This window comes from Talpa europaea, assembly GCF_964194135.1.
Source record: "Talpa europaea genome assembly, chromosome: 7".
NCBI lineage: Eukaryota > Metazoa > Chordata > Mammalia > Eulipotyphla > Talpidae > Talpa > Talpa europaea.
Genome location: NC_140074.1, coordinates 109744 through 125710, shown reverse-complemented (window position 1 = coordinate 125710; position 15967 = coordinate 109744). Strand labels below are relative to the sequence as shown.

Genomic DNA, 15967 nt, shown 5'->3' with positions numbered 1-15967 from the left:
GGCTCCACCGGGCTGCGCTCTGGGCATCAGGAGGAAGCGGAGCACGCGGCTGGACCTAGCCCGCAGGCAGCGCAGGCAGGCGCCAGCACGCGGAGGGAGGCTGCCCTCTGAGCGCGGGCCTTTCCTCGCTGCGCCTAGGGCGAGGAGACTGAGGTCACCAGGAGGCTTGGGGCAGCAGCTCCTGCCCCCACAGAGCCGGGTAGCACGTCCCAGCCACAAGCAGGTGCCTCCAGCTCCAGTCCCAGGTCCGGGCACAGCGGGGACGCAGCCAGAGCCCATAAGGGTGGCCTCTTCTCCTGTACCAGCCAGCAGTGGGCACTGGGTGACCACTCCGTGCTCCGCCCTCCTCCCCACTGTCTGCTACAGCCGCCTCCTCCGGGAGACCTGCTCTGGCCAGCGGCGCCTCGTCTCCTTTGCTTCCTGGCTGGACAGTCTGGTGGAGGGGGCTGGGGCCGGCGCTTGGATTTCCACACTCAGCCTTGCCCCCGCCGCTGGCACCCAGCCCGTGTGGCACCCGCCCGCTCAGGCCCGGAACCAGCCTTCCAGGTCCTGGTAGACTTGGCCACGGGGCAGGTGTGGGTAGCGGGTGCAGATGGTGCAGAAGCGCTCCCGCCAGTCGGCGAACAGACGCACGCGGAGCTGGGCGCGCCAGGCCAGGTGGCGCCGGTACTGGCTCTCGTTCATGCCGGCCAGGAAGGCGGCCAGCGCGCGGGGCGAGCTGAAGTCGTCCACGTGCACAAAGGCCTCGGGCGGCGCGAAGGCTTCGTAGGTGGCCCTCGGGGGCCCCAGCACCACGGGCACGGCGCCGGCCAGCAGCGCGTTGCGCCAGAACTTCTCGGTGATGTAGTCCCGGTGCTGGGAGTTCTCGAAGGCCAGGTAGAAGAGGTAGCGGCCCAGCGTGGGCAGCAGGCAGTCGGCGCACAGGGGCCGCCGGCTGGCCCGGCCGAACACGTCCACGCGCAGGTACTGCCGCAGCGCCCGGTACAGCTGCACGCGCCGCTGCCGCTCCTGGAAGTTGCTGACCACCCAGGCGGCCACCCCGCTCTTGGGCGGCAGCGGCGGCGCCGGCCCGGCGCGGGGCTCCAGGCGGCCGTAGGGCACGGGGATGTCGGCGTCACGCCGGTAGCTCAGCACCCAGTTGAAGACGCCACGCAGGCGGCCCAGGCCGTGCGTGTGGCTGGGCGACTCCAGGGACGCCCACACCCAGGGCTGCCCCGGGGGCCGCTCGGCCAGGGGCAGGCGGGCCTGCCGCATCTGCAGCTCGCGGTGGTGGAAGACCACGGCGTCGGCGTGGGCCAGCAGGCTGCGGTTGGTGCTCAGGTGGCAGCCGGCCACGCCGAAGCTGGCACAGGTGTTGTGGGGCAGCTCCGGCGGGCGCTCGGCGAAGGGCCAGTGCCAGACCAGGATGGTGAGCATGGGCCGGGGTGCCGGGACCGCCCCAGGGCGCGACTGAAGCAGCCACAGGAACCAGAGGGTGCCGAGCAGGGCCGCCCCCACAGGGCCTCCCAAGGTCCGGAGCCCCCGGGCGGGGCCGCACCCTGCACAGGACGAGGTAGCGTTGGTCTCCTTGGTCTCGGTCTCAGGCAGCGCCTGCCCTCCCCACCCAGGCCCCCCGTGGGCCCTGCACTCACCAGCACTGCTCATCGCGGAGGGAGTCGGTCACCCCAGAAGCCAGCCTTCTCCAATCTCAGCTGCCTGCTCAGCAGAGGCGCGGAAATCACGGCCCCGCCCTGCCCCAATGGCAACCTCGAGGAGGGAAACCAGGGCATCTTCCCGCCCTGGAGGCCACGGACATCCTCACCACCTCCCCCCCCTCCCCCAGGCCTGGCTGCTGGGGAGGAGCACAGCCGGCCGAGCGCCGACCCCCCTGCAGGCCGCGGAGGCCCAAGGATGGCCAGGGGGGCAGGAGGGGTGCAGCTACTTGGCCTCTGGGAAGGGAAGGCGGACCCCCCCGCAGAAGGCGCCCCTGGACACCGAAGACCCAGAGGCTGCCCACCACCCCGGTCTGGGGTACCAAGAGCAGGCCAGTCACAGGCCGCAGGAAGTCCAGGCTGCCGGCTGCCCCGGGTGGTCAGCCCTGCGCTCCCACCTGCCCCTGGGCCCCTGCTCACCGCCGCCAACGGCCACAGCCCCTCCGAGCAGACTCGCCAGCTCTGCCTCGCCCCAGGCCGCGTTCTTCCTCGCTCCTCATTGGGGGCCCCCAGGCCCACCCCTGCCGCCACTGGGACACCCGTCCCCACTCAGATCCCCGAACTCGGGTCCATCCTGGACGCCGTCCACACCAGGCCCCCACGCGGGGCCATCGTGGCAGCCATAGGCACCTTCTTCTCCGGCCGGGACGTGTCCCCCGCGGCCCTGAGCTGGGGGCCGGCGCCGAGCACGAGGCCGGAACCCCTGTGGGGTGGGAGGGCTGTCCTTGGGGGCTCCAGGCTTCTTCCTCCAGACCCCACGGCCCGGGGGGGGGGCGGGGGCTTTCCAGGCTGGAAAGGGAAGGAGTCGCTGAGGCCCTGACGCAGGTGGGCGGGGGGCTGGCACCCGCTTCAGGAAAAGGAAGGCAGAGCCCGGGGGGCCTCCCCGCTGAGGGCCCGGCTAGAGAGCCGTCTCTTCCCCTTCTGCTCTGCTCCTCGGGGCTGGAGCGGGCGCGCCCGAGCGGCCCACCTTCCCGAGCCAGGGCCCACGGCCAGTTCTCAGACAGTGGCTTCCGGCGGCTTCCTCCGCCCGGCGGGACCCTGGCCCGGGCCCGGGCGTGCGTGGCCAGGCGGTCCTCATGCTCAGCGCCCTGCTCAGGGCTTCAGAGGTCGCGGACACCTGGCAAACGCGGGCTTGGCCACCCCGGGGGCCCTCTGCCCCCACCCCTCCGGCCCCTGTCGCTCCGCTGGGCACCAGCCTGCTGCGAGGGCAGGTGCCAGGTGTGGCCGCCGGCCCATGCCGGGGGCCCGGGCAAGGCCAGAACGAGGGCAGCTCGGCCTCTTTGAGGTACCCTCCCCCTGCACAGCCTCTGACCCGCGGGTGCCTGTGCAACCTCTCGGGGGCAGGAGATGTGAGCTGTGCCGAGCCCTCTGGGGGCTCCCCGCTGGCCGGCAGCAGGCCCTGCCACAGGGGTGCCCTCGCAGCTGCCCTAGGCCTGGGTCTCGCTGGCTCCTGACCTGGCTTCCTGGCTTCTCTTCCCCGGGGGACGCCCCAGGAGCCACGCCCTGGCTTGGGCCTCACCCCTGTGGCAGCACCCAGCGGGCACAGGGTGTGCCAGGAGGGTCCTGCCACACCCGCCCAGGCCACCGTGGCCTGCCCTTCCTGTTCGCGCTGCCACAGACCTGGCCACACCCCCAGCCCGCTCCCTTCCTGGGTGGGTGCAGGCCCCACCGCACGGCAGGGTCTGTGCCTGCTGGAGGCCCCAGGGAGGGCGGCTCCCCACCTCCTGTGGGGCTTAGTGGCTGCCCAGCGAGAGCCTGTTGCTGAGAAGTGGGGTGCGGAGCGGGAAGTGGCCTGCCTGGAGCGGGAAAGAGGAAGCCGAGCGAGTCAAAGGGAAAGTCGGGGCCTCCTGCTGCTCACCACAGACCCTGTAACCCCTGGTCCCCAACCGCCCAGAGCCCCTGGGACCCAGGGGACGTGGCCCCCCCACTTCACTGCTGAGCCCCGGCCTGCTCCCGTGCCACCTTGCTGGGTGCTGAGGGGAGAAGCCACGGCCACAGGCTCTCCCTGGGCGGAAGGCGGACGCTCCTGCTGACCACAGGCCCTTGCAGACCGGCGCCCGGGGGCGGCGCTATTGGAGGGAGGGACGCCTGGACCTCGGGGGGCCGGTAGCACCTCGGAGACCTCCCTCTGGGACTGGTCCCACTTCCTAGGGCCTTGGCTAGAGGGTCACCCCCTTTCTAGGGGGGCATCCTTGAATGGATGTCACCTCAGGGCCCAGGCTGGAGTGTGGGGGTCACCCTGTTGGGGAAGCCTGGAGGAGCTGCAGACAGGAGCGCCGGTCACCCAGACACGGCCTTGTCCAGAGGGGACCAGGCGGAGGCCGCCTGGGAGGCCGGGGCTCAGGGCCGGGCAGAGGGCAGAGGGGAGGTCAGCCTTGGCAGCGGAGGGCAGGGGTCCCGGGGCACAGGAAACCGGCTGGACTCTAAGGCTGTGGGGGGGGCACAGGGGTGGGAACAGCCCTCGCCTGCCTAGGACTGGGGCTCCCGGGCCTCCACCCCGGCGGCAGGCACACACTGGGCCCGGCGAGGGGCGCACGAGGGGCTCGGACGCAGCAGGGAGGGGCTGGCTCTGTCCCAGCCAGCCTGGGCCCAGGGGAGCCACCAACGTGGGGGGACGGGGCGCACAGCCTAGGACCCCGCGCCAGGTGGGTGGGCCAAGGAGGCCCCACGCTTCTGCCCCCGCCCCCAGGCTAGCTCCTTTGTCCTTGCTGAGCTGTGGCCCCAGGGCGGCCCCCTGCCCGCGGAGCCTCTGACTCTGACTGCTGGCTTGGGCAGCCTTTGCCCCGAGCGAGGCCGGCGTGCCCTGCTGTGGGTTCTCCCCAGGCCCGCTCCCGGGTGGCAGACCCCCACAGCGTCCTCGGGTCAAGCTGCTGGAGGGCACAGGGCTGCCCCCTCCACTGTTCCCACCCTGCCTGCCTCGGGGACGCGGCCCGCCGGCCGTGGGCCCCACACACGGCTCCCCATGGAGGCTCAGCCCGAGCTTCCCCGACACCCCCAGGCCTCGGCCCGACACACGCCCAGCGCTTGAGGCTGCGGCTGCCCCGGCAGCGCCTGCTCTGGCCCCTGACCCCACACTGGAGGCGGCTTTTGGGGAGCAGCCCACAGGGAGCTGCCCTCCCCCTGCGGGCAGGGGTGGGGTGGGGCGTGACGGGAGCGGCCCTCAGCCTGTGGGAAGCGTCTCCTCCCCTGCATGGTAAGGGGTCTTCCCCGGGGGGAACAGAGGCGCCCAAGCAGCCACCCCGGAGGCCCCCGGAGCTCTCCAGCACAGCCAGGCCGCAGGGTTGATGTGAACTTTAATCGGCTTGTCTCCAGACCCCCCACCGCCGCCCGGCCGCTGGGGTCTCCTGACCCCTCCTGGGCTCCAAAGTGTGGGGACAGGCCCGAGGCAGGAGCAGAGGCCCCCGGCTGGGCGAGGTCTCCGGGCAGGCACCAGCACACTCTCCGGGGGCTCCGCCCTTCCCGGCCGCCCCGGTCACGCCGGTCACTGCGGTGGGGGCGGGGGCAGGGGTGGCGGGTGGCCGGGCGGGGGCGCTGCCAGCGAGGCCTGGTCGAACAGCGGGTTGCGCACCTCCATCTCGCCCGTCTGCAGAGAGGGGGGCGTCAGGCCAGTGGGGGCGCGCGGGTGGCCGGTGGACCCCAGCAGCGGCAGCCCCGCCGGCGGACACTCACCGGGGCCAGGCCCGGGCACTCGTACACCGTGAAGCCGCCGTCTTCGTCCTCCTCGGAGGAGGCCGAGTCCAGCTCCCTGGGCAGCTCTTTGTGTCTGGGGGCGGGGGCACAGCTGGGTCCTCCCATACCCTCGGGGCGGGGAGGGGGAGCGGGCTCTGGGGGCAGGCCAGAGGGGCCGGGCTAAGGGGGCCTGGGGCGGCTCCGGGGGCTGGGCTGGGGGGCCGGGGCGCTCACCGCTCCAGGCACAGCATCTGCTGCCTCTGGTGCTGGTAGTGGAACATCTCCGCGCTGTGCGCCAGCCGCTGGTCTCCAGGCTGCGGGTGGGGGGCACCACGGTGGGGAGGGGGCGCGGCTGGAGGGCGCACGAGGGGACGCAGGGGCGTGACGGGGCAGGAGGGGGGCCGGGGTGCTATGTGTGTGGTCGCGGGAGCCAAGGGGGGGCTCAGAGGGGCGTGGCGAGGCGTCAGGGGCACCCACCGGAGTCCTGGGCGTGGCGGGCAAGCTGGGCGCCTGTGGTGCTGCGTAGTCGGCCTTGCGGGCCAGGCGGATCTCGCGCTGCAGCCTGTGGGGATTCAGGCTGAGCCTCGGCGGTGCCGCCCGCCGCCCCCAGCAGGCGACCCGCCGCCTCCCGCCTCCCGCGAGACCCGGCGGCCGCGGCTGCGGCCGCGCTCACCTGCACCAGCAGAGGGCAGCCACGGTCAGGGCGGCCAGGCCGGCCACGGAGCAGGCAGCGATCAGCACTGGGGGGGGGGACGGGCGGCCAGTGAGGGCCTGCCTCCGAGGGCCGCCCCCACCCCGCCGTCCCGCAGACCTACCAAGCATGACGCCCGCACCGTGCCCGCCGCGGGGCCGCAGGGGAGACATGTGCACCGGCCCCGAGGACACTGGGGAGCTCGGGGAAGGTTGGGGTGTGGGGGTGCCCCGAGTAGGGGGCGGGCCCCAGTCCAGGCCCTGGCCCCGCTCTGAGAGCCCCAGCATGGTGGCTGTGGAAGGAAAGCAGGTGAGAGCTGGGCCGGGGGGTGCGGTGGGGGCGGGGCGGGGCGGGGCAGGGGTCTCACCCGGCACCCCCTGGGGCTGGGGGGGAGTCTCGAGCCTCTGGCGCCCCGTCTCCTGGCGGGCCAGCTCCTGGGCCAGGAAGTCAATCTCATCCTCCAGTCTGGGCTGGGGTGCGCTGTCCCCTGCGGAGGGCGAGGGGCCATCAGGCCATAAGCCCCCGCCCCGCCTGGCACCCCACAGGCCGACCGAGGGCGGGGCTCTCCATGCCCCCTTCCTGGGGCGCTGGGTCTCTTCTCAGGAGCCAGCCCCCCGGTGGCCGGCGACAGCTGAGGGGCCAAAGGCTGAGAGTCCCTCGCCCACTCGCAGCCCAGCAAGGGCTGGCCAGTGCCCCCAGTGCCCCTCGGGGAGAGAAGTGGGGACCAGCCCAGCCTCCTCCCCAGGTCCCCGAGAGGCTGGCGCTGTCCGGGGCTGGGCTGGCGCTGACCCCTTTGTCCCTGCTAAAGGGGCCATTGTCCTGGGGGCATAGGCCCCAGGTAACAGAAAGAATGCCAGCTGACGCTGTGTGACCCCCCACTCGCTGCAGAGTGTCCTCGGGAGGGAGGGCCCTGCCCCTGTCTCCTGGGCGCCTCCTAGATGCCCCCTGGCTATCCCAGACTCTGCAGGAGTAGGAGGGGGGCCCCAGCATGCGGGAGCTACGGGCATGAGCAGTGGGTGCAGTCAGTGCCCGAAGGCCAGGGCAGGCCCTGGGGCCCCAAGGAAGCACCCAGCATTTGTGACCGGATGGCTGAGCACCCACCGCAGCCTGCCGCAGCCACCTGGGGGTGCCAGGGAGCCCTGGCCCAGCACAGCTCGGGGCAGGCGTGCACGGGCGGGGTGTCCTGCCTGCGTACCGGGAGGCGCGGATGTCCTGGGCACACATTGCCCCAGCAGGTCCTCCTGGAAGGGCCGCAGGCAGGGCCCACACGCATGGGCACCTGGTGGGCACCGCGCCCGCCTCTTCAGGGCACAGTCCAGGCTCCCAGGACAGCCGGTGACATCTGAGGAGGAAGCAGAGGGGCGTGTCATGGCCCTGGGGCGGCCGCCTCCCCCCCAGAGCCGGGCTGGCTGTGGCCATTGTTCTGGAAAGGCCCTTCCTCCCCGCCGGATAGGAACCAGGAAGACAAACAGTTCCACGGCTTATGGGAACATGCTGCCCCACCCGCTCCCCAGAGTCCACTCTCCAGGCCTGGGCCAGCCCTCCTGGCGCACTGTCCCCGCCGACTGCTCATGTCAGCCTGGCTGGCCCTGACTGGAAGCCCAGGGTGGGGCCCGGGTCTCCCTGGGGCTCGGAGGCAGCTAAGGACGTGGTGGCCGCTCTCCCACCACACCAGGGGCCCCGGCCACCAGCCGCAGGCTGCAGCCGAGCTGGGGGAGGCAGGGGCAGGCGCCTGGAGGGAGGACGGTCACTCCACTGCCAGCCCTCCCTGCCCAGGGAACGGGGCGCAGCTGGGAGTCCGTCGGCAGGGGCCTCCGGCGCGGCACCCACACGTGGTGCCACCTGGGGCTGGGCGAGGCCCCTCCCGACCCGGGCCTGGCTGGGTGTCCGTGCACATGCCCCCGAGGCTGGGGCTGGAGGCGGTGGCCCTCTCTGCCTCAGTGTCTCCTGGGACCAAGGGAATAGGGGTGAAGAAGACTCTTCCAAGTTAAGGACGGTTCTGAGGCCTGGCCCCGGCCCGGGTCACAAAGCAGCAGAGCCAGGGACCAGCAGCCCTGCCCACGCTGGCGGCAGTGATGCGGCCTTGGAGGACGGCGCTGTCTCGGCCCAGCCCTGCCGCGCGAGGGGTCCGGGCGGCTGGAGGTCGGGGATGCCGGGCGCTGTTCCTCTGCAGAGTGGCTCCAGCCTGGTGTGGTTTCCTTGGTAACCCAACACCCACGGCCTCCTGGCTGTGGGCCTGTCTGCAGGGACCCCCGGCCGCCCCGTGGCGGCAGGCAGAGCTCCGGCCCGCCCTGGCACACCGGGCGCAGCAGCCTCTGCGGGCCGGGCCGGGCTTGGGCTGGTTAAACGTTAAGCCTGTGCCAGCAGGTGCATCTGTTCCCCACCCACCGCCAGCTGGGCGCCGGGGAGCCGGGCAGTCCGGCCCATGCCGAAGACCCTGGGTGCAGCTGCCCAGCTCAGGACGGGCTGCTGCCCCTGCTGATCCCGAGAAGGCGCCCACTGCAGTTCTGGGGCAGGGAGGAGGCACCGGGATTGCAGCTGGAAGGTGCCGGCCCCCTCCCTGCATCGTGGCGGCCAGGGGCACCCCCAGGCTCTGGGCGCTACTCTGGGTGGGTGGGAGCACCGGGGCCAGGCCGGGTGGGGGGCCAGGCAGGAGGACCCCAGCGCAGCGCCCCCCCGCGCCAGGCCAGGCCCCGGCAGGCGGCCTCCCCCTCCCCGGCCAGCTGTGTCCCCGGCCTCCCGGTCCAGCTGGCCCCGGCGCCCCGGAGCCCGCCCCGCTGGGGCCCCCGCCGCCCGCAGCCCCCCGAACCCCGGCCGTCTCCTCCTCCGCAAGGCGGGCGGGGCGCGGGCGCGGGCGCGGCGGGACGGGCACCGGCCCCGGAGCCGGCCAGGCCGGCGGGGGAGCCGCGCAGGGCGCGCGGGAGACAAAGGCCGGGCGGGCGGGCGGGCGGGGCGGGGGGCGGCGGGGCGGGCGGGGCGCTCACCCGGGCGGCGGGCGGCGGCTCCGCGCAGGGCCGCGCCGAGGACGAGGCCGGAGAGCAGCAGGCGCAGCAGGCGCAGGTGGCGCGGGGCGGGCGGGGGCACGGGCGTCGCCATCCTTAGCGCCGCCGCCGGGGCAGCATGGCGGGCGCGGGGCGCGGGGCGCGGGGCGGCGCGGGGCGCGGGGCGCGGGCGCTGCGGCGGCGGATCCGGCTGCGGGCGCGGGCGCGGGGGGGGGCGGCGGCCACTGCGCCTGCGCGCGGCACCTGCGGGGGCGGGACGCGCCGCCGGCCGCCCCTCCCCCTCCCCGCCCCCCGCCCCGCCCCGCCCCCCGGGCCCGCGCCTCCCCCCGCGCCCCGCTCCGGGGCCGGCCCGGCCGCCGCACCCCGCCCGGCGGAGCCCGGGGCCTGGTGGACGCGCTGCCCAGGCCCGGCCGGGCCTCGCGGGGCAGCGGCCCCGGGCGCAGGCTCGCGGGCGCGGGGGGCGCGGGCGGCCGCTCCCCGCGAGGCCACCAGGGGGCCCGGAGGGCCGCGCGGCCGGGCGCCGGCTGGGAGCTGTCCACGGTCCCGGGACGGCCGGGGCGCGGCCCCTTGGCCCGGCAGCCCCGGCGCGCGCCCCGCCGCAGCCCCCTCGGCGGCCCCCGACGGGCGCCCCCGGCCCGGCCTCCACTCCCGGGCAGGCCGGTGGCCGCGGCTCGGACCCACTGAGTCGGGGGGGGGAGCGGAAGAGGGGCCTGGTCCCCCCGCAGGGCGCTGACCGGACAGAAATGGCGGCCGAGCTCACTCCCGGGGGGCGGCGGCGGCCGGTTCCCGCCTTCCCGAGGCAGAGAACAGGCGGGGCGGGGGCCCGCGGGGGCCTGGGGACGCGGCACCCCCACCCGGGCACCCCCACCCGCGGGGCTCTGGCGCCGCCGCTGCAAGTCTCCCCCCCGGCAGGGGCGAGCCCCCCCCCCCCGTGGAGGGCTCCCCAGCCCGTCTCCCCCGGCAGCGACGGGACCTCCGCCTCGGCTCCCCGCGCAGGCACCCAAGGCCCGCCCTCTGGGCCCGGGTCTCGCCCGCGGGGCTGCGTGGGGGCTGCAGCGCCGCTGGTCAGAGGGGCTCAGGGCTCAGGACTTTCTCCTCAGCCAGTTCTGGGCCAGTTCTGGGCCAGGTCCGCCGCCCGGGCCGGGGCCCAGACAGGAAGGAAGGAGGAGGAGGCTCCCCGGGGACGGAGCCGGCCAGTGTGGGGAGGGCGCGCGCAGCGGGGGGGCCGCCCTGGGTCCACGCGCGGCCGGTGCTCCAGCAAGACCTTTTATTACAAAACTTTGCACTGGGCTGGTTCCCCGCCCGCGGCCCCGGCACTCCGCCGGGGCGCCCCCGACCACGATGACAGAAAAAAGGCTCCACGTCCTGGAGACGCAGCCCCGCAGGCAGAGGCTGGGGTCGGGGCGTCTGAACCCCCACCCAGGAAGAGGAGGCACGGGAGGCCTTGAGGCCAGGCCAAAGCCGGAGGAGCCGGGCGGCACCAGGCAGAGGTGGGGGGCGTGGGGGGCGAAGGGGGCCCTGGGATGGCGGGGGGAGGGGCTGGGCGGCCCCTAGATGACGCTCGGCGACTTGGCGGCGCGCACCTGGCGCAGCAGCAGCACGATGGCGGCCAGGACCAAGGCGACGAAGATCAGGAGGAGGGCGACCCAGGAGCCGAGGTCTAAGCCCTTGCGCAGCCGGGGCGGGTCGGCGGGGATCATGTTGGTCAGGTTCAGCATGTAGCCGAGCGCCCAGCCCACCGCGGTGTCCCCGGCCTGCGGGTGACCAGCGCAGCCTCAGCCTCCAGCAGCCCCGCCCCGCCCCGCCCCGCTCCACCCGCGCGCACCCGCCGCCCGCACCTTTTTCTGGAAGGTCACGCCCGCGAAGGTGTGCTGGTCGAAGCCGTAGCCGCGGCTCAGCAGCTCGTGCACAAACACGGCCACGGCGCAGTACTGCAGCAGGCGATCCTTCGGCTCCTTCGGCGCCTGAGCCTGCAGCTGGGAGCAGGTGGGAGCCGGCAGCAGGGTCACCACGCGGCGGGGTGGAGGGCGGTGGCAGGCTGCACCCCTCGACACACACCCACAGCACAAAGCCACAGGCCCCGCGTGTCAGGCCCCAGGCAGGCCGAGCCCTGAGGCACCGGGGGGGCTATTCTTGGGTCAGAACGGTGACCGCTGCCGGGCTGACCTCGAGGGACAGCGGGGCCGCCCAGCGCCAGGGGGCGCGGTGACCGTGCAAGCGGCCAGGGGAACAGGCAAAGCCTGGGGCCCTGGGTTTGCCTCCTGCTCTCCACCTCCCAACCCCAGGCAGCCCCACCAGACAGCACAGAGCCCAGCGAGGCCACGCCTGAGCCCGGGGGGCCTCCCCGCTGCAGGTGCCTCTCACTCCCACGCCCACCTGCCGCCCAGGTGCCGCCCAGTGGGGTCTGGCCAGTGCGGCAGCCAGACACCTGGGCTGGCTTGCAGCCCTGCACACCGCCACCTGAGGCCCTCTAGCGGCCCTGCTGAGTCTCCCCGAACCCTGCCGTGTCTCTACCCTGTCCCGCCCGCCCTCCGGCGGCCGTGGCCCCTGCCCCACGCCTTGGGCTCCTGCGGGGCAGCCCTCCGTCCTGTGGGCCTTGGTCCTGGGCTGGCATCGGGAGGCTGCTGTTGCCTCTCACCCGCTCGCAGGCCGGGCTGCAGCCTGCCACCTTCCCAGGCTGTCAGCGGCGCCCCCCGCGGTGGGTACCGAGCGGCCCCACGCACCGATGCCGAGTGGCCGCCGGGCGGAGCGGCCGAGCGGAGGCCTCACCTCTTCCCACCCCTTACTGCAGAGGGTCTGCGCCGCATCCTCCAGCTGCGGGAGGGTGGACACAGACAGCCGCATCGTGCTCCTCAGGAAGTTCACGGTGTAGAAGAAGGCAGAGAAGGCCTGCGGGGGGGGGGGGGGCAGCATCACGGCCAGGCCAGGCCAGCCATGGCACTTGGGGTGCGCGCCCAGCCCCTGGACTCACAATGAACTTCCCGGCCACAGGGGGTTGGAAGACGCCGTTGAAGGAGCAGCGGGAGAACGTGCAGGAGGAGCGGTTGAAGAGCCCGGCCACCAGCTGGCGGCAGAGCGTGGCGTTGCTGCTGCCCTCCAGGGTGACCGGGGCGCTGCCGTTGACGGCGGGGGGCCGCTGGGTGGCGGTGCAGGGCGACGGGTGTACGGCCTGCCGCCGCACTTGGTCGGGGGAGCCCCTCGGCCAGCAGGGGTGGAAGCGGCCGTGGGTCTGGGGGATGAGCAGCTGTGGTGGCAGGCCCTGGCGCCCGGGGCACCTCCCCAGAGCCTGCCCGAACCACCAGGCCCGCCAGGGCTCCTCCCGGCGGTGCTCCCGCAGCCGGCCTGACCGAAGCCCCCGGCCCGGCCCTCCTGCTCTCCCTGCGCCCCAGTCGGCCCTCAGCAGGTCCGCCCCAGCCCCCGGGCCTTTCCACACAGCTCTCTCCCGCCCTCCCCCTGCTCGTGCAAGCCCCCCTGGGTGCCTGCCGCCCACCTGGGGCCACCCCAGCCCTGTGGCGGCCGCCCAGGAGGGCAGGGCGGGCGGGCACCTGGAGGGCTCTGGCGTGCAGCTGCTGCAGGACCTGGTCCCGGCCGTAGCAGAGGAAGCTGCGGGTGTAGACGCGGTAGCAGTGGCCATAGAGCCGCAGTCGGACCTCGGCGGCGGGGTCCTCGGCCGGGCTGTCTGTCTCGAAGGTGATCTGTGTGGAGGCGCCCCCCAGGTCCAGGGCCCCCTGCGTCCCCTTCCTCGGCCGGGTCCACAGGCCCTCCCAGTTGTACTGTGGGGAGGGAGGCTGGTCAGCGGACGGAGGGTGCTGGTGCCCCCAGCGCCGGGCCAGCCCCCCGCACCTTGATGAAGTTCTCCAGCAGGTAGTTGGCGGTCACCCAGCCGAACACCCCCTCGTCCTGGCCCGACAGGATGCGGGCGCCGCGGAAGTCGAAGGGGTACTGGGCCAGCGTCCTCTCCACCGCCGCCAGCACCTTGTTCGAGGCCTCCGGATTGCTCAGCCTGAGACAGAGGGGGACTCTGAGGCCTCCCCGGCGGCCATGGGCCTGTTCCGGGCACGCAGCCTGCCCGCCGGGGGGGGCCGGCATACTCACTCGAGCAGGCGCATGCCCGCGGTGGCGCCCAGGTAGAGCGGTGTGCCCGCGTGCTGGGCCCGAGGCACGTCCTGCAGCGCCCTGTCCAGGCACGGCACGAGGCTCTCGCCGGCCCCAGCGGGTCTGTGTTCGTAGCTGGAGATGCCCCCGCCTGGAGGGAGGCGGCGAGGTGAGCCCGGCCTGGTGGGTGGCCCCGGTGGGCCCTGGGCTGCGCTGGCCCTGGGCTCCCCACCAGGTGGCTGCTGGGGGGCTGCCTCCCTGCCTCACCCCAGGAGGGCCGGGCTCAGAGAGGGACAAAGGAAGGAGGGAGCCGTTGCCTGTGAGGCTGCGCCCGCCAGGGCTGTGGGCCCAGGTGCGAGGCGAGCAGAGGCCAGCCTGGGAGGGCCCCGGCTCCCCAGCGACGTCCAACCAGGCCGAGCCCACACCTCCAGCCCTCCTGGGGCGTCCAGGACAGAGCTGCCCTCGGCCCTTCTGTGCCCAGCCCAGCCCCTCTTCTCGGGGCTTCTCCTGGCGGGGCCGGCGTGCGTCAGGCCTGAGGCTGGGCCTGGCAGGGTGGGGTACCCAGGCAGGGCGGGGTATCCAGCAGGCGCGGGGCCCTCACCCTCCACGTCGCAGGTGCTGTGCTGGCTCACGACGCCTGTGTCGTTCTCCTTGTCCGCTGGCCACTTGTACACAAACATGGATGTGTGGGAGGAGCCGGCATCCAGCACAATGCCGTACTGTGGGGGGTCAGGCTCGGAGTGGCGGGGGGCGCCCCACTCCACCCCGCCCCACCCGTAGTGCATGTGGTGGCTTCAGAGTGAAGCTGAGACGCAGAGAAAGCCACAAGCAGCCACAGATGCAGCCCTGCTGCGGCGGATGGGGAGGCGATGGGCTGCCGGGGGGCCCCTGTGTCCCCAAGACAAGGAGGCGGCCCGGAGGCTGGCTGAGGCCGAGGGGCCCTGGGGCCTGCCTTGCACTTGGGGGGTGTCAGCACCCAGCTTGGGGTCCCTCCCCCCAGAGCCCGGACTCCAGCAGGGGGAGCACTGAGAACCTGCCCGGGCCCCGCCCGCCCTCCGCGGGTCCTGGCCACCAGCGCCGGCCTCTGCTCCCTCCCGCACTGGCCTGCGCCTGCCTGGAGGCCCCCACGCCGCCCCCCGGGGAAGGGTTCCGGGGTTCTGGGCCCCTGGAGCCCTGCGCCCCGCCTGCCCCCAGGCCCCCCAGGCTGCGGCGGCCCCGCAGGGCCGGCAGGGCCCGCGCCCGCGGATGCGCCCTGGGTCGAGCCGCGGGTCTGGCCGCCGCCTGGGGGCGCCGGAACGGCTCGGCCCGCGGGGCGCAGCCCCTCCCGGGGCGCGGGCGTCAGGGGTGGCGGAGACTTCAGCCTCCTGCCCCCCGCCCCCCGCCCCCCCCCGCGGACCCGCGCCCGAAGCGGCCGGGACTCCCCGCCGCCCGCGGCCCCGAGCCGAGCCGAGGCGGGCCTGGACCCCGCCCGCGGGGCAGGGAGCGGGCGGGCGGGGCAGGGAGCGGGCGGGGCGGGCGGGCGGGCGGGCGGGGCGGGGGTCCCGGCCGCCCCGCGGGCGCACCCCGGCCCTGCGGGCTCAGCCCCCCGCGCCCCGGGACGGCGCGGGTGCCGGGCGCCCGGCGCGCACCTTGAGGGCGGGCGGCTCCGGGACGCGGCGGGCGGGCACGCTCAGCAGCAGGAGGCCGGCGAGCCCCGCCGCGGCCAGCAGCAGGGGCGGCAGCAGCGGCAGCAGCTTTCCGGCCATGGGCGCGCGCGGGCGGGCGGGCGGACGCAGGGCGGCGGGGAGCCGGCGCCGAAGTCCGGGCCGCGGGTGGGAGCCCGGGGCGGGCGGGCGGGCGGGGCGGGCGGGGCGGGCGGGCGGGCGGGCCCGCGAGGTCCAGGCCGGCCACGCCCCCGGGGCCGCCCGCCCGCCCGCCCGCGGGTGCCGGCGCGCAGGTGAGTCGCGGTGAGTCACGGGCCCTCCCGGCGCCCGGCCCGCGGCACAGCCCCCGCCCGCCCCGGTGCCCGCCCCGTGCCCGCCCCGTGCCCGCCCCGGTGCCCGGGGGCGCGCGGAGGCCGGACCCCGCGGGAGCGAGGGAACCCCGGCCCCGCGGGGCAGTCGGGCACCCCTGGGTGCGGGCGTCCTGGCCGCCTGCCCGGGCGCTGTGGGGCTGGAGCGCCCGCCGGGCTCGGGCGTCGAAGGAAGGGCCAGCCGGGCGCCACCCCAGTCTGGGCGGCTGATACCGGCCGGATGGCGAGAGAGAGAAACCTAATTAGGTGGGAGCGCAGACCCCGGGCCTGGGGCTCTGCACGCCAGAGGTGGGGCGAGCCCTGTGCTGACCAGGGAGGCCGGGCGCTTGGGGGCGGCGCCGAGGCAAGGGCACCTGCAGCTGAACAGGCCCCGCGGGGCCATTTACATCTGAACACGCTCCTGCGGGGTTGGGCTGGCTCCCGCCCGGGGTGCTTTGTTTCCTGCCTTCCAGGGTCTACACAACCAGCTGCCTGGGATGGAGACACGGCCCCGGTCCTCGGGCCCTCCGGGCAGCCTGTCCTGGCCCTGGGTGCTGGGTGCTGGGTGCTGGTCGCACGCAGCCCTGGCGCTGGCGGGCGGGCGAGGCTGCCCCGGTCCCGGGCCCTGACCGTGGCGGCCTGCAGGCTCAGAGCCCCCGCGCCCCGCTGCGGGCCTCCCCGTCTCCCTCTTCACGCGATGAGCAAAACAGACCCCCAGCCCCCCAGCCCCACAGCAGCAGGGAGCCCGCGGCGGGCCAGGTGCCAGAGGGCGCCGAGTGCGGACGGCGGGGCCTGGGGGTGGGTCTTGGCAGTTGGGCTGGGATCGCTG

At 75.0% G+C, this 15967-nt stretch overlaps 3 protein-coding genes across 5 annotated transcripts; all 3 read right to left on the bottom strand.

The window, feature by feature from the left end:
* Nucleotides 1-522: 522 nt before the first annotated feature.
* Nucleotides 523-1644, bottom strand: FUT7 (fucosyltransferase 7; the record flags this gene model as incomplete). Its single annotated transcript, XM_084236261.1, has 1 exon — nucleotides 523-1644. The coding sequence occupies one exon, from the start codon at nucleotides 1642-1644 to the stop codon at nucleotides 523-525; it is 1122 nt and encodes a 373-aa protein (XP_084092387.1).
* Nucleotides 1645-4967: 3323 nt separating this feature from the next.
* Nucleotides 4968-9235, bottom strand: NPDC1 (neural proliferation, differentiation and control 1). 2 transcript variants are annotated; one of them, XM_084238120.1, is made up of 9 exons: nucleotides 9036-9235; nucleotides 7247-7393; nucleotides 6419-6538; nucleotides 6176-6343; nucleotides 6034-6100; nucleotides 5838-5922; nucleotides 5595-5674; nucleotides 5361-5454; nucleotides 4968-5274 (listed from the first exon to the last, which is right to left on the bottom strand). In XM_084238120.1, the coding sequence occupies exons 1-9, from the start codon at nucleotides 9145-9147 to the stop codon at nucleotides 5173-5175; spliced, it is 975 nt and encodes a 324-aa protein (XP_084094246.1). In that variant the 5' UTR covers nucleotides 9148-9235; the 3' UTR covers nucleotides 4968-5172. The 2 variants fall into 2 exon arrangements, with proteins under 2 accessions (XP_084094246.1, XP_084094245.1); XM_084238119.1 differs by having other exon boundaries at nucleotides 6176-6538.
* A 1078-nt stretch (nucleotides 9236-10313) lies between these two features.
* On the bottom strand, nucleotides 10314-14893 carry ENTPD2 (ectonucleoside triphosphate diphosphohydrolase 2; the record flags this gene model as incomplete). 2 transcript variants are annotated; one of them, XM_084237293.1, is made up of 9 exons in its annotated part: nucleotides 10314-10807; nucleotides 10892-11029; nucleotides 11823-11942; nucleotides 12025-12282; nucleotides 12599-12826; nucleotides 12897-13056; nucleotides 13149-13299; nucleotides 13750-13867; nucleotides 14777-14893. In XM_084237293.1, the coding sequence occupies 9 exons, from the start codon at nucleotides 14891-14893 to the stop codon at nucleotides 10604-10606; spliced, it is 1494 nt and encodes a 497-aa protein (XP_084093419.1). In that variant the 3' UTR covers nucleotides 10314-10603. The 2 variants fall into 2 exon arrangements, with proteins under 2 accessions (XP_084093419.1, XP_084093420.1); XM_084237294.1 differs by having other exon boundaries at nucleotides 10892-10954.
* Nucleotides 14894-15967: the final 1074 nt, after the last annotated feature.

Excerpts from the sequence above, each read along its gene's own strand:
- NPDC1 (XM_084238119.1), bottom strand. The coding sequence starts at position 9,147 with ATGGCGACGCCCGTGCCCCCGCCCGCCCCGCGCCACCTGCGCCTGCTG. Across the intron at positions 6,101-6,175 it reads CGGTGCGGGCGTCATGCTTG|TGCTGATCGCTGCCTGCTCC; the intron begins GTAGGTCTGCGG and ends CCCCCCCCCCAG. Across the intron at positions 5,275-5,360 it reads AGTGCCCGGGCCTGGCCCCG|ACGGGCGAGATGGAGGTGCG; the intron begins GTGAGTGTCCGC and ends CCCTCTCTGCAG.